This window comes from Alosa pseudoharengus, unplaced genomic scaffold (genome assembly GCF_046254945.1).
Source record: "Alosa pseudoharengus isolate Yale_2024_CS ecotype anadromous, Long Island Sound unplaced genomic scaffold, YU_APseudo_1.1 YU_APseudo_1.1_scf_17, whole genome shotgun sequence".
Taxonomy (NCBI): Eukaryota; Metazoa; Chordata; class Actinopteri; order Clupeiformes; family Clupeidae; genus Alosa; species Alosa pseudoharengus.
In genome coordinates, this window is record NW_027468640.1 from 19,567,702 (window position 1) to 19,583,478 (window position 15,777).

At 39.7% G+C, this 15,777-nt stretch overlaps 1 protein-coding gene across 7 annotated transcripts in view; it reads right to left on the minus strand.

The window, feature by feature from the left end:
• The window catches only part of LOC143127364 (uncharacterized), a 33,537-nt gene that overhangs the window by 3,269 nt on the left and 14,491 nt on the right, over positions 1-15,777 (minus strand). For 6 of the 7 annotated variants that reach the window (XR_012987572.1, XM_076288823.1, XM_076288827.1 and 3 more), the window contains 3 exons: positions 6,030-6,359; positions 3,604-3,909; positions 159-254 (listed from right to left, as the gene is read on the minus strand). Coding sequence is in view for 6 of the 7 variants with exons in the window: in XM_076288823.1 (XP_076144938.1) it covers positions 159-254; positions 3,604-3,909; positions 6,030-6,359 (732 nt within the window). In the remaining variant the exon portion in view is untranslated. The remainder of the gene's footprint in view (positions 1-158; positions 255-3,603; positions 3,910-6,029; positions 6,360-15,777) is intronic. The other variant, XM_076288825.1, reaches the window with a different exon arrangement.

Consider the following 15,777-nt stretch of genomic DNA (forward strand, 5'->3'; position numbering starts at 1 on the left):
CCTTTCAAGATGATGCACATGCAAGGTGTTGACGTGTGTGCATCAGTGTGTGGGTAAATTTGTTCTTGTTAAGGTTTGGATGTCTCCTTTGAACTACCTCCCTCCTTTTTACATAACAGTGTGTGTGTTTGTGTGTGTGTGTGTCTGCGTTTACCAACCTTTGTGTCTCTTGTAACAGCAAACACCAACTGTTATGCTGACAATTATAAGTACTCCGCCAGCTGCAAGGATTACCACAAAATACAGGTACCACTCTGTCTCAAATAAATATAAGCACTGATGAGCACAGATCAATTAAATCAAATAAATCTTGTATATCACCAATATACATCATGACACTTATCATCTGTTAAATTTTAATGTTGCAGTTTGCCGGTCTGTGTGTGGTGTGCCTAATTAACTCTGCCCAGTGCTTGTTTCCCCTGTCTGTTGCCCAGGTGAGCCTGATTGGGAGCACTACTTAAGGCCTGCTCCAGGGGGTCAAGAGCGTGCAGATTAGCTTCGGCATGTTAGCATACGCCATTTTCAAATATGGCGCTGCATGGAGCATTTGGAACCAGCTCCATGCACGAAAATCCGTGTTGGGCACGAGCTCTCATGCGCGTACATGTTGGTGGGCGGGTACCTATCCGGCGGCTACAGCCAAACGTTTATGAAGGTATATTGGGTGCAAAAGTGGCGAGCACATTTAACTGCAGATTTTGCATGTGCACACTAAAGTCGTAAATGTGTAACAGTAAAGTTGAAGTTGTACATATTTTTTTATATCTTGTTAACACAAAATAGGGGCTACGGGTTCACAAATCATTTTTACAGGTACACAAATCCTTTTTACAGGTACACAAATCCTATCCTGTGAGTCACAACTTTCAAGAGTCACGCACTCGACACTTTTGCTCCAAACGTTGCAGCGCAGTAGGTGCGAAACACATTTGCACATCCGTGTTTCATAATCTGAGAACATGCACAACATTCGTGCATTTGTAAACCCAAATGTGAACTAATGCATCCGAAGTTGTGCATCTGTGAAATAATTTCTCATTAATAAAATTCTACAGATCGCTTTGATTTTCTTGCACGACTACAAGTCAATTGATACAAGTGCTCGAATCTGCTTCAACGAGTGACGAGTGACTTTTGCTCCTAGCTAGGTGATATAATAGGTGCAAAAAGATTTGTATGTGTGCACGTCGAGCAATCGATCAAGTTTACAAATGCACGAATGTTGTGCATGTTCTCAGATTATGAAACACGGATGTGCAAATGTGTTTCGCACCTACTGCGCTGCAACGATTGGAGCAAAAGTGTCGAGTGCGTGACTCTTGAAAGTTGTGACTCACAGGATAGGATTTGTGTACCTGTAAAAAGGATTTGTGTACCTGTAAAAATGATTTGTGAACCCGTAGCCCCTATTTTGTGTTAACAAGATATAAAAAAATATGTACAACTTCAACTTTACTGTTACACATTTACGACTTTAGTGTGCACATGCAAAATCTGCAGTTAAATGTGCTCGCCACTTTTGCACCCAATATAAATTCATAAACGTTATTCAGTGCGTATTTCTTGAGGATACTATGAGAAGACGTGCATATTATGGTTGTTTATCCATCATATGACAAATAAACAAATAAACAAATAAAGAAAATTGTATTGATCTTGTTTCGTTGTTGTTTGTCCCGAACAAACATAGCCTAAACATGATTAAAGACAATAAATTGAACAACAGCGGCATAAAGACCTTGTCTCGTTACACCATGGGTCTCCAACACGTTGCTCTCAACCTATAGCCGCCCGAGCTTGCCAGAGGCTGAAGCACTAGGCTACTACATTTAAACACAATTATTGCCGCGAGGCATTCCAGCCTACGAATTTAATAAAAAGTAAACCATGCATAATTTAAAAAAAAACTCAGTCTAGGCTACTTCGCTATGCAATTAGGTTTCCATTAGAGCACAGCGCACGTTCAATGAATGAAGGAAAGGCCTTGTCTCGCAATAAACAGCTGGAAATTCCAACACTTTTTCAACTACACAAAACCTTACAGTGATCAAATACCCTCTAGATTTAAATGCACATCAGTCTCAACATTTAGCTATATAATAATAGTCAAAAAGTAAATTAAATCCCATACCAAAACCGAAAATCGTCTGCGTTAGCCTGGTATGCCGCTCCAAACAAAACGCATGTCTCACAATAACGTACAATGTAAGAAATAAAGGTCTGCCTCGAATAAGCCTACCTCAAATAAATACCTGTGCTTTGCAGCCTAAGTAAATAGCAGACCCTGGACATAATTTAGGATTTACGGAAAGTATGCAATCATACGATGTTGGACGCCTGGCGATGCTCTGGCCGTTTACTGTGCCTCTGACACCGCTGCCTCATTTGGATGGTAACTCCACAGGTGAGCGCGAAGATTGGATGTCGTGGATGCGTAAGTAAACTGTTTTTTGCTGAGTCCGCAGACAACATTCTCTTTAACCGTTACTTTACCATCTGCGGTGTACAACTCAAAGTAAAGACACCACATTTTAGATGAGTTGGGGACGTAATTGTCCGCTCAGGCTGACCGTTCTGTGCGTTATCTTCAATACTATCTTTAATATTATTTTCAAAACAGGGTGGCTATTGAGGGCTCTGGCTCCAGTCATTATTGTGGCTACTGGCTTTTATTGGCTTGATTTGGTCATGGGCCAACGCTAAAATACGTTTAGAGCACCCGCTGAGATGGCAAACAATAAAATAAAAAACAAACTAATCATAGACTGTAAAAATGCGCTACACTTGGCACTAAAAACCGAATAGTTTATTTATAGTTCGACTACGGATATTTGACGTCATGTTCGAATGCACATTTGCAGCAGGACAGCAGGCAGACCCACTGATCTATAATAGAAATTAAGTTGCGCTTCAGGCCGACTCCACTCGGACTCCATGCGCGTTCCCGATCAACTTTTTCTTCTTCTTGTTATGAGGCAAGGACTTTATGTGCATTATCGCCACCCTCTTACTGGAGGACGACTCTCTTTTTACAGAATATCCAATAAAAATCGACGTTGGTCCATGCGTCATTTCCAGCTTTGTAACTTGGCGCATGGTCAGAGCCGACTGGCGCTGGATCCGAACCCCAGTGTTCAAGATGGCGTTGACTATGAATTGGCCGGATTTACTAGCCTAGCCTCCACCATTCATTTGTATGGAGGGCGGGACTTAGTCACTCTCTCCAGTTATATATAATACCTCCATGGCCTGCTCAGTCTGCATTCGGGGGGCGGTTCTACTCCTCCTGGATTGGCGGTTGACTGTTTGCCGGTTTCCTCTATACTGACTTACACCACATTTTTATTTACTCTACATCATACTGACTTGCACTACACTTCGTTATCCTTTAATCTTAGTTTTCTGTTAACTTTATTTAATAAATTCCTGTATAATTATCTCAAAACTGTGTTTGGTCTCCCCTTCCATGTACATACGTGAGCCAGTATGTTACAAGTTGTAAAAGCAGTGCAACCCTCTTCACTCGCATTGAATTGTCAAACAGATCCTCTTAGCCACATACCACTGCTACCTGATTAAAAGCATTAAGTAAAAGCTCACCAGGGGGTGGAATCGTGTTGTTAACATCAGGCTTCACAGAGTTATTTGAAGTCTTGTTGTCACATTTGATGGTTGCATCTACCAGCTTTTGATTATTGGCCTCACTTGCAGTACATGTGCATGTGACACTACCCTCTGCTGGTGATAGAGAAAAGTGCAGTTTGGCACCACTCCCTCTGCAATGCCCACTCCATGAAAACTGCACCTCAGGCGGACCACTTGCATTGCAGAGCAAACTGACCGTGCAGGTGTTATTCAGCTGGTGAACAGTTACATTCTTTGTGATGTTCACCATCAGAGTGGGATCTGCAGACACATTAGTCATCCTTTTATTTAGGAAACATTAGGCATCCGGCACCCAAAAAGACCAATAATGGAATGAGTGACTCTCAGAGTTATCAATATTGAGGTATTATTACTGTTCCTCATATACAGTTACACAGGCTGATTACATACAGATAAATGGACACACACACACACACACACACACACACACACACACACACACACACCAGTATGGGAAGTAAGCAATACAGTATAGTTACACTGGTCACATGAATAGATTTTATAACTAAACTATGTATCTCTCAGGTGCCTCTTTTTTCTTTCTCTCTTTTTTAATTGATAGCACAGACTGTGCATACTGCGTTAACACAATAATGGTAATAACGTTTCATTGCACATATATATCAATCTTTATTGCAAACCACACACTGTGTAAAGCTGGACTGTCTGATCAACTGTTTCATCCACAGCTAATAAATAAGACAGTGCTGATGTAATCCAAAGTATTTAGAACACAAAACAGTATCAGGGTTATATATTCCACTGTAAAAAAGGAAAAGTCAGGGCTGTCCAATTTATCAATAAAAAAATGACGTTAGTCCGCACACTGAGAACTCCTTTTTAAAAGATTTGAATCACCACATGTGACGTTTCGGGCTGAATACCCTTCTTCAGACATGAAGACAGCAAAAAGACAAGGCACATATATACATACACCAATCGAAGTCACCTGACAGAACACCTGTTACAGGTTATTATCTTAAAGTGCAAAGTGTGCATTAAAGTGCAAAGTGTCCATTAAAGTGCAAGTGCAGACACACAGTCACATGACAATCCTGTGTACTATACATAGTGCCCCAGGCAATCTTAAAGTGGTGATAAAATACAGGCACAGTTAAGCAAAATAGGCAAAAGAGCCACAGCTTAGATCACAGTAACATGACCTAGCTTAAGAGGTCACAGTAACATGGCCTATCTTAACAGAGTAATGATGAAATAAAGCCCAGAAGAGCAAGAAACAAGCGAACAGGCCACAGCTTATACACCACAGTGATACAGTCACAGTAACATGGCCTAGCTTGAGAGAGCAATGATCTGATCCAGTTAGACCCAATCAGTGACATACAAACAATAAAGTAGAGAGCCTCTGATAAATATTGGGCCTAATTGAGTCTACAAAAAAGGTCGCAGATCAAATTCCTCATTCATTCCTTTGGGGGCTAGAGTGTCAAGCGTATATATCCAGAAAGCCTCCCTCTTTAGTAGTTGCGTATTGATGTCACCCCCCCTAGTGGGTGATTTGACTCCTTCGATACCCCAGTAGCGAAGTGTGGACAGATTGTGGGAGTTGAGGGTGAAATGAACTGCTACAGGGCTTTTGGAGTCATGATTTCTTATGTTGGATCTATGTTCAGATATTCTGATATTCTGCACTTGCACTTTAATGGACACTTTGCACTTTAATGGACACTTTGCACTTTAAGATAATAACCTGTAACAGGTGTTCTGTCAGGTGACTTCGATTGGTGTATGTATATATGTGCCTTGTCTTTTTGCTGTCTTCATGTCTGAAGAAGGGTATTCAGCCCGAAACGTCACATGTGGTGATTCAAATCTTTTAAAAAGGAGTTCTCAGTGTGCGGACTAACGTCATTTTTTATTTCTGAAGTATTCTGGTCCAGCACCTGTTTGAATCTGGATGTGCGCGTTCTTTTTTGTACTTATTGGATGTCCAATTTATCAAACCATAACTTGCAATTACATAAAACAGACTAGTTTTGAATGAATCACAACCTTACAATGTTCAAATAGTCATTCCAATTGAGAAATCAATGTTTGTAATTGAATCATGTGAGGTAGTGTATATACTGTACTATTATATACGGGGGAGGGGTGAGAGAATTGTAAACATTCAAAATGTTAGCCAAGTCCCCTCAATCTTCCAGACTTGACAACTTCAGCTTTAAGTAATTGTAACGTAATATGGTTTGATAAATTGGACAGCCCTGACTTTTCCTTTTGCACAGTGTATACACGCTAACGGTAAAACACACAAATACACACACATTGACAGGGAGAGAGAGAGAGAGAGAGAGAGAGAGAGAGAGAGAGAGAGAGAGAGAGAGAGAGGATCTGCTTACCATACACTTGTAGTTGAATCATCTTTGTTTTCAATTTTACACCTTCTTTGCTTTTGTAAATACGTGAAAACAGTCCTGAATCTGCTTTTGTTAGTTCTTTCACAGTTAAACTTAAATTGTTGGAGTTCATTTCTAATCTTCCTGTGAATTGGCTTTTAAAATTAACACTAACGTCAGATCCATAAAATCCTGCAATTATTTTCTTTGTAACCTTAGAATTAAAAATCCATTCAGCAAATTTAACGTTGTTCCTCTGATATTCAGATGGCAGCACCACTGATCCTCCAACAACAGCTCTCATTTCAATCACATCATCCGCCCCATACACACCTGAAATACAACAGAGAGAACACTGCCTTTCAATGCAGAATACACTGATGACAGTTACACTGTGCTATCCTTCAGAAATAATACACAAATTAATTCCTATCTCTTGTGATAGGGATGGCCGTGCGGTGATGGAAAAATAGGAGAACTGCCAAAATGAGAGTTCACCCTCATTTATTCAGCCAAAACTTCCAAATAATTTCAATAATCAATAGGGCAATTCCATGCAAAGGTCATGAAAAGTTGTGAACATATAACTGTTGTTAAATTGTTCATTTAGGTCTATATTTTATTGTTTGTAACTGATCTGTTACGGTTTGGAGTTTGTGTTTTGGATTTTGGGACTCTTAGTTTGTAGTTTGCTGTGTTCTCTTGTTTACTTCCTGTTGTCTTTGTTACTTCCTGTGTCCTGTGCCATGTAGTGGTGGATTTCATTGTTTGTTCTCATGACACAGTTTGCGTCGTTCAGTTTGCCAAGATGATTTGTTCTGAATCGTTTGTTCGTTTGTTTAGTGGCATTTCCGGTACAACGTAGTTCAGCAGTGAATCATGGAATGCAGGTTCTCAGCTCCACGTTTGTGCAAACGGTCAACACAATACTGTAATTGTAGCGGTAAATATATAGCTGCAACTTCATGATTATGTGTACTTTTAGACAAACAGCAGTAGCTAATGTGTTCATTCACCTTGACATTAAATTGACATATTGAAGGTAAATAGAGTAGACTACGGCTAGATCAGCTAATTTCTTTAAAAAAAATGTGTTCATTCATAAAGGAACAAAGACCCAGTATGCCAACAAACATGTTTAAAGGCTTGGCAGAAAGACTATATTGATGAAAAGGTTTCAAGTCCCCATTTTGCCTAGGCTACAGAGCCATAATCACTGCCAAGAACGAGTGACTGACTGAATGAGAACGACAGACCGAAGTGAAACAGGTGGGGTCTTGGCGTGAGAACGAACGAATGAACGAACGAATGAGACAGATTGAAGAGACAATTATTAACCTGGCATGACACTGAAAATACAAAGAGAGCATGCATTTACCATTAGACAGATATTTAAAAGTAAATGCCAATATTGAAATGTAAAATGGAATTATTAATGTAAACCATTACCTTATTTTTTTTATCGTATGCTCTGCCACTAGTCTCACTAGCCCGATAGCATACAATTGGTTTGGCTCTCGCCTTCAGAAGCTGGGCCATAGGCATTCACAGCAACACTAGGTCAGTGTGATTCAGCGACGAACAAAAGAACGAACAAGAACTGGAAAGGCGGATAAGTTCAGGTCGTTCATTTTAAAGACCCGTTCGAACGAACTGATTCGCTTGCAACCGACCCACCACTAGTGCCATGTGTTCCTTTGTTTATATTGCCATGTGGCTTTGTTCAATGTCTCGTGTCTCACTTTCCGCCCCCAGTACAACGTTATTTTAAAGGGAAACTTGGCAGGATTTCCCCCTCTGCTGGAGAAATTGTGCATTATGCTATTTCAAACTGTGGAAAAAGGTAACAATAAAGCACATGGATTTGTTTACAAGCTAGCAAAACGGTTAGCATAAGTTCGGCAGACAATGTGTATGTTACAAGGTAAGAAACACGATTTAAAACGAGTTTCTTGTTTCTCAGTTCTCTTTCCGGGACGGTAGTCTCAATGTTGCAAGGTTGGTTTTCCGCCTGGGGACGCTAGGGGCAGCGGGAAAAGTCACCGGAACCGCATTTTCACCGGAACAGGTCATTTAATTATGTTGAAATAGTTGCCAAGTTCCCCTTTAAAGCAACACCAAAGCACTTTTCCTGTCGCACACACGCTATTTGTTTATGCAGCACTGGCTTTGGAAATAACGATGTCTACAGACAAGGTAGAGTACGTTGCATGATTTTATGAAAGTATGATGTATTGCGACATCATAAGCAAGTCAAATTTGTAGTTTCTTATGCCTCATTCCATTCCGAACTACAGATCCGCTACCCGATCTGACAAACTTGCATAGTGCGGTTATAGCCGATAGAGGGTCGCGAAGCGAATGCAGAAGTGCCATTCACCCTGTTACGAGCTGATGAACCACTGAAACGATTTTGGAAACATTATTTTAAAGGAGAAGTTCGGTGTGAAATTGACCTTAGCTGTACTGAAAGATGTTGCCGAGTACTCACATGTGTCCAATAGGCACCTTCGCTCACCCCCTAGCATTCCAAATTACGCCGTTTTTAGCCGAGTAGCTGTGGGGGCATAGCGTAGCCTATGCAACTAAATCCCTATTTTTACACCATTAAAAAGGTTCCAAGTAACTCCACACTGCATTGGTAGACTTCTGAGGGTCTTGGAACCTTTTTAATTGTGTAAAAATAGCGATTTAGCTGCATAGGCTACGCTATGCCCCCCACAGCTACTTGGCTAAAAACGGCGTAATTCGGAATGCTAGGGGGTGAGCGAAGGTGCCTATTGGACACATGTAAGTACTCGGCAACATCTTTCAGTACAGCTAAGGTCAATTTCACACCGAACTTCTCCTTTAAGGTACAAAAAACTCTTTGGTGTTGCTTTAAAAGTAATTTCAGAGTTAGTGAAAAGCCAAAGGACTTGAACACGCTGAACCAATTAGTGTTGTTTTGGCCCTCCTGTGAAGTTGGTGAAATGTAATTTATGCCCCTCTGTTTATAAACCCTCGATTTGTCATAGACAATGAATTGACAATTCAATAATTCAGAATTCTCAAATCAAAGCATATAAATAAAATGTACCAACAGTGCTCAATAAAGGCTGAGTCTACGTGCTCTCAATGGCTCACCTTGGCATAGACTAAAGAGCTTTCAGTAGCCTAGCAGCAACCATTAACCATTGAATTAAAATATCAAACACACATTGCATTACTCAATATGTTCTACAAATACACAGCTGTAAGCAGGCTGTTAAGAGAGGGAGTTAAGTCTTTCAGAGACTAGAGACAAGTCCAGGAAGTGTGTCATAACAAAGGGACACTAAACCCTAACAGCTGTAAGCAGACTTGGAGAGGAGAAGGAGTTAGAAAATTACATTTTTCATACTGATTCCTTATGTTGGAATGTGCGAAAATGTATGCCTAGTAAGGCATGCCTACTTACTGTATATGTGATTTCTGCAACAGTGGTACTGCAAACCTTTCGATATTCTGTTATTTTCATAGACTGTATTGAAAACACTAATACTGAATGTATGTGCTATAATGCTGACCTGTTAAAGGTATGCCAACAATGGTTCATTAAAACAACATCATGGTAATTTATTTCGTCAGTCATCACCGCATACAACATTTTTCCTGAGTCACATCAGGTGTAGACTGCAGCCGTGTGCCCGGGGCAGTCTGTGGTCTTTTCTAGCTCCTCCTGGCTGACACTGGCAGTCACAGTTGATCTCAAATGAGTAAATAAATATAAGTTATGAATAATAATGAAAAAAGTTGATTCCGAAGGAGTTTAGTTTTTCCCGCTGTTTATGGACTGGACAGAATGAGCACATCCGGAATCATACTTCCGTTATGATGCGTATGACGCAGTGCTCCAGCAGAAAGTTTTGACAGGAGAGGGCCTGGGGAGGGCCAGGGGAGGCCATTGCAAATCTTGGTGTGGCACGCCACACCAAGATTTGGTGTGGTCATAAAAATGATTTATAGCTTTGGAAAAGCTATGTGTGATCATGCTTGCTGTGTGATCATGCTTGCTTATATCTTAGGTCAGCCTTTATATTAGGGAAAAATACTTTGTGTCTGCATCCATGCCACCTGAAGCATGCTGGTAGAAATATCTATTCAAAAGCACAGTTGATCTGTGCATGCCATGACCAACTTTTGATTATTTGATTCGGAAATCAGGTTCATTATTTTGGACTGCTATAGAATATATTAGAATTTCAGCCCAAAGTTGGATAACATGTAGAATTTTTGCTGCAATTTCAAAACCGGATTACTCGGGATCCGCTTACTGTACAGAGGAATGCTTCATATCCTTCATATATAAGGTCTGCTGTTTATTTAGATATATGGTTTGCTATTTTTTGATCAAGGTGTGGGTGTGGAGATAGACGAAGCACTGTGTGCACAATGGAAATATGATTAAATGCCTTGTACATCCAACGTAAATTTTATCGCGAACCGTTTATCACAACACCTAGCTGCTAATATCATAGGAAAGCTCAGGTTCTGCTATTTCACGTGATATCTGTGTAATTTATGTGTAATAAGTACTCCGTGAGCAATTCAACAGAGAATAATGGGTGTGAATTTGGACACATTTTGCGTCCCTCGGCCACATGGCCAGGAGTGGCAACAGGGGTGGCCAGAGTTTATGTTGTGGTGGCCGCGGCCACACCTGGCCACCCCTTGGTGGCGCCCCTGGTATGACGCACTGACTTCTACTGCTTCTCATGGATAGAGGCTATTATTGTCCTCCTGAGGGTAATTTCAGAAACTGACTGCCACAATAAAACCTTCATGAAATATCAATAAGGTAAAACCAAGTCTTGCTCAATAGTCAGTATACAGACAGACAAACAACCATAAACAACCAATACAAGTGTTACTGGAATTTGGATGCACTTCATATTCATGTCCTTCATGTCCTTATCATATAGAAATCATTATTTTTTATCCTATTGGGAGCAGATGACATTGTAATCAGGTCTGTCCATCTGTCTGTAATGTGTCTAGTGTGTGTGTTTGTGTGTGTGTGTGTGTACAGTATGTGTGTGTGTGTCCACTCACATACTGTAACGTAAAATGTACTGCATGATTTATCACAGATTTTCAAACAAAATAGATGAAAAGCAAATATCTCATCCCCAGTATTAGTTTGTCTTTACTGGCCAAATGCAGTGGTGAGTGTCTGCTATCTTGACTGCTGTAGGCTACTCTTTTAAAATATGGGTAACTCTGGCAAGCACACTTGACTCCTGATCCGAGGTGCTGTAAGTTGCAGGGCTGAACCATGCGTTAACCACAACACAGTTTAGTCTACATATTGATAACTAGAATGTGATTACCGGTAAACATATTTATACCACCATTCTCATTCATGCACGTTGCTCAATTTGATTTAGTCTCATCAATGATCATTCAGATTGATAAACAAATATCATATCACCTGATCTTGACTGACTATATCTCACCGTAGCCTGATTGGCTTTGACACTTAACATTTACTGCCCACTCTTCGTGTGAGTAGAAGCACAGCCCAAATGATCATATCATAATAACATAAAGGTAATCACCACACGGTTTGCATCGTTGTCTGTGATTACAAAAAAATGTTAAGCCAGTCAAGCAAATTGCCATTTTGATCAGTTAAAGATCAAGCGCCCAAACCGTTGAAGTCACTTGCAGCTGTAGTTCTTCCTTATCAAATCAAAACAAATCATATGGGTTCTAAAAATAAAGTACATATGATCATCGGAAACAAGAGAGATTACCCCATCATATGGAAGCTTTCCAATGTGGACAGAGATATAATTTCTCTAAAAAATACGAGCAATAAAGAATCCCATTACTTTTGCAAAGCTTTGCCGATGAGATTACTTTCCCTCCCTATAGAGACTTTTCAGTGGCGTGACTGAATTTCCTGAACTGAGGGCAACACAAATTCAGAATGGCTTCAAGGCTAGTTTAGCCTGGTTTATACAGGCTATGAGGAGACAAAGCATCAAAAAATCCAGTATGGCAGCTGTCAACACATATTCCGTCCCTTCCTGTGTCCATCCAACCACATTTATCCTTTTTATCTTATTTTAGCGGTTTAGGGGGACATATTTGTATGCGTCCTCATTCATTTGAATAGGAAAATAGCTGCCTACATGTCGAACAAATCTACCTATTAGGCTCCCACCACTGTTGACTCAAGATGTTCTGTCATGGCTGGATGCACCAGCAGATTCTGGTGGGCATGGACATGGTGCTGGAATGGGAACGGACAGCTCTGGTGAACTTGTGTCTGTCAGTGGCCTGCGTGGGTAATGAGGTCTCTGTGAACACTGAACAGATCCCCCCTTTTGCAAGACCGGTTGTTGTGACATAGCTAAAAAATAACGTCTTAGGTCAAAAATCAGAGTGGAATCTGAGGGAGAAAAAACATCTACTCAGTTCTGTGTGTTTTTAAATACATTGTCCATATTCCCTGTGTTTTCAGGTTGTATTCTAATAAAAAGTGTGTTGGATGAATGACACTCACACACACACACACACGCACACACACACACGTTATACACAGGTATGGAAGAATATTACTGTAGACTCAAATGTTTTGTACGTGTGTATCACATTTTGAAACTGTAGAAATTATTTGTAACTGTAAAAATGATCTGTACAAGTAATTGTCAATATCACAAATATGCCCTACACTTACAAATCTATTCTACGGGTACGGATTAGTTTTACAGCTACAAATCATCCTACAGTTAAAAATATTTTACCATTACAAATATATTCTACAATTACAAATCAATATTCTACGTACAAAATGTTGTCCTACATATACAAATCTTTTCTGCAGTGCACAGACTTTTGCACCACCTTAGGGATAAGAAGCGTCTCATATTTGTGTGGGTGTGTATCAAGATTTGTAACTGTAAAAATTATTTGTGATTTAACAAAACAGTAACACAAACGATTTTAAGTATTACTCATATGTCCTTCACTTACAAATATATTCCACAGGTACTAAACCTTCCACAGTTGCTGTCTTTCAATTACGAAACTATTCTGCCATTACGAATCTCTGCCGCTCGCACAAGTATTTTCTGCAAGTATACGAATACTTTTTTGAGACTGTTTTGGCACTTCCTGTTGAATAGCCAATGGCGATGCTCAGGTTTGGCTATCCAATCAGGAATCTAAGTTCACTAACCAATCACACTTGCTAACTTGGAAATGAGGTCCTATGTCCAAAATCCTGAACCACCCCTTTAACCACCTACAAAATGTTTGCCATCTTTGTCCAGAGCCGCTATTTTTCCTATGGGAAAATAACAATAGGATGTTGAATTATCGCACCTGCTAAACTCTTGCAGGGACAAAGGAGTCTGAAAAGCAGACATTTTGCTCTACACACTTTTGTTCTCTGCCTTTGAGTGGGTACTGTGATTTTCGGTACCATAAGATGGTACATTTTTACTCAAAGCTAGCTTTGATTAACACCCACATCTCCTTATATGGGCAAAGATGGCAGCTTAGGATATTTTTTGTAGGTGCACTTCAGAGGTCTATGGTTCCTACGAAAGGAAAATATATTAACCAATATGTTGAAATGTATTGTAATATATTGTACAATATTATTTTATATATTGGAAATATATTGTAATATATTGAACATATACAAAAAAACTGATTCCAGACAGTCCCAACTACACAGATATGAAGAGATAATTTTACTGGCATGCTTCCAAAAAAGTTTTTCGGTAACACTCCATAATAAGGTGCCATAATAAATAGCAAACTAGTAATTATCTAACCCTTTGTTAATATTTGTTAATTGTTACTAACATATCTATTTGGCACAAGTTAATCGTTTTTTCATCATCAATTAAATATTTGTTGTTTGCATAAAATCTGTATGTTAATGTTTTAGCAAATCTATTAACTAATATTGTATTAATATGTGTTAACAGTTAACTAGATGTATTTTTGGCACTAATTAATAGTTATTTCTTACATCATTTAAATGTTAAACGTTTATTTACAAACTATATGTTAATAGAAAAGTGAATGACTTATTAGTGGGTTTGATCCAGCAAGACCACAGCATGGCTGAAAGCATGAAACAACAGAAATGTTAAAAGCTGGTATTGTGTTTCCTGAATTCTTACATTCAGGCATTCAAATGAAATGTAATTAAATATCATATCAATCATGCAACAATGCAAAAACAATGAAACTAGTGTAGGCCTAATAATATTTTACATTAGTAAAGCAGTACTCTGATGTGCATGCTTTCACAAACTTTTGTGAACAATCTTAGCACTTTAAACATTGACTGTTTTGAAGTGCATGTAGGCAATATAGTATAAAAATAATAATAATAATTGTGATATCGTTACAATTTGATGGGGGGGTGGGAGGAGGGGTGGGTTCATGTAGGTGGGCCCTATGACCCCAAAGTATGCCTTGACTGGGCCTCAGGTCAAAGAAGTTTGAGAAAGGCTGATGTAGACGACAAAGCAGCAAGGAGGCGTCGTGTGATCATTTAAACAAGTTTTATGACAAGGTCGATGAGGGTGGGAAAAATCGTACATTTCTGTGCAAACTTTGCCCGCACTTCAGTCACATTGTCTTTTAAGAAAATGCAGTCCATTTTTCGGTTTCAGCAGTCAACAACCTCAGAACTGACCCTTCAGGCCTCTCAGGAGGCCTGGCCTTCTAACGTAGTGACCACCATAGCAACCAGCATGATTGCCCTAGCAACCAGCATAGCAACCACTATATTTATGCGTTTTAGCTTATTGGATGTTGCGTTAATGCAGATAACTTTTGATCCGTGTGCCCGATTTTCATAAATGAGGTACCGTTGGAATCCTTGGATGAGGCCCAGTTCCATGCCCCTGATCAAACCCACTCTTGCAGTTCCTCGGAACCGCAATTCTAGTTATTATATCTTCCTATTCACCCACTTTTTGGCCGAACTACTGCTCCTAGACCGTTTGAGCTATCGACGCGGTTCGAACTCCAAAAATTCAGGCCCGAACCGGTGTAACTTGCTTGTTGATTTCGTGTCGCTGGCCCTTGTCGTTTTCGCGGTATTCCCGTTTTTCTGCGTTTTTTGGGCCCATTGAAATGAATGGCGGAATGTTCAGAATTCAAACTTCGATTGTGACATCACAGCTCTAATTGCTTAAGCTTGCACCTGGAAGAGTTCTAAGCCACCTGGCAGAGCTCTAATGGGCTGGGCTGGGCTGTCTGTGTATATGAAGGTGTGTGCATGTAACTTTTGACCAGTATGTCCGATTTTCATGAATGAGGTACCGTTGGAATCCTTGAATGAAGCCCAGTTTAATGCCTTGCCAGCACTAAGTGTAAAGGTAATGTAAAGAAGCGCTGTCTCATCTTTTTTTTAAAGCCAAACCATGTTGATACAGGTCATTAAAAAAAAAATATATATATATTTTCCAAATCCATTCAGCCCAGTTCAATGCCTTGCCAGCACCAGTTGTAAAGGTCATGTCGCGCTGTCTCATCTTTTTTTTTAAAGCCAAACCATGTTCATATAGGTCATTAAAAAAATAAATAAAGTATTTTACCAATCCATTCAGCCCAGTCCTATGGCCAGCTAGCTCCATTCAAACTTAGTCATGTATGTGTACAGTTGTATAGATTATTACATTGAGAAACACACTTTCATACAGATATTATGCACATCCACACATTACACACCTGACACATTCATGTTAAGTTACTC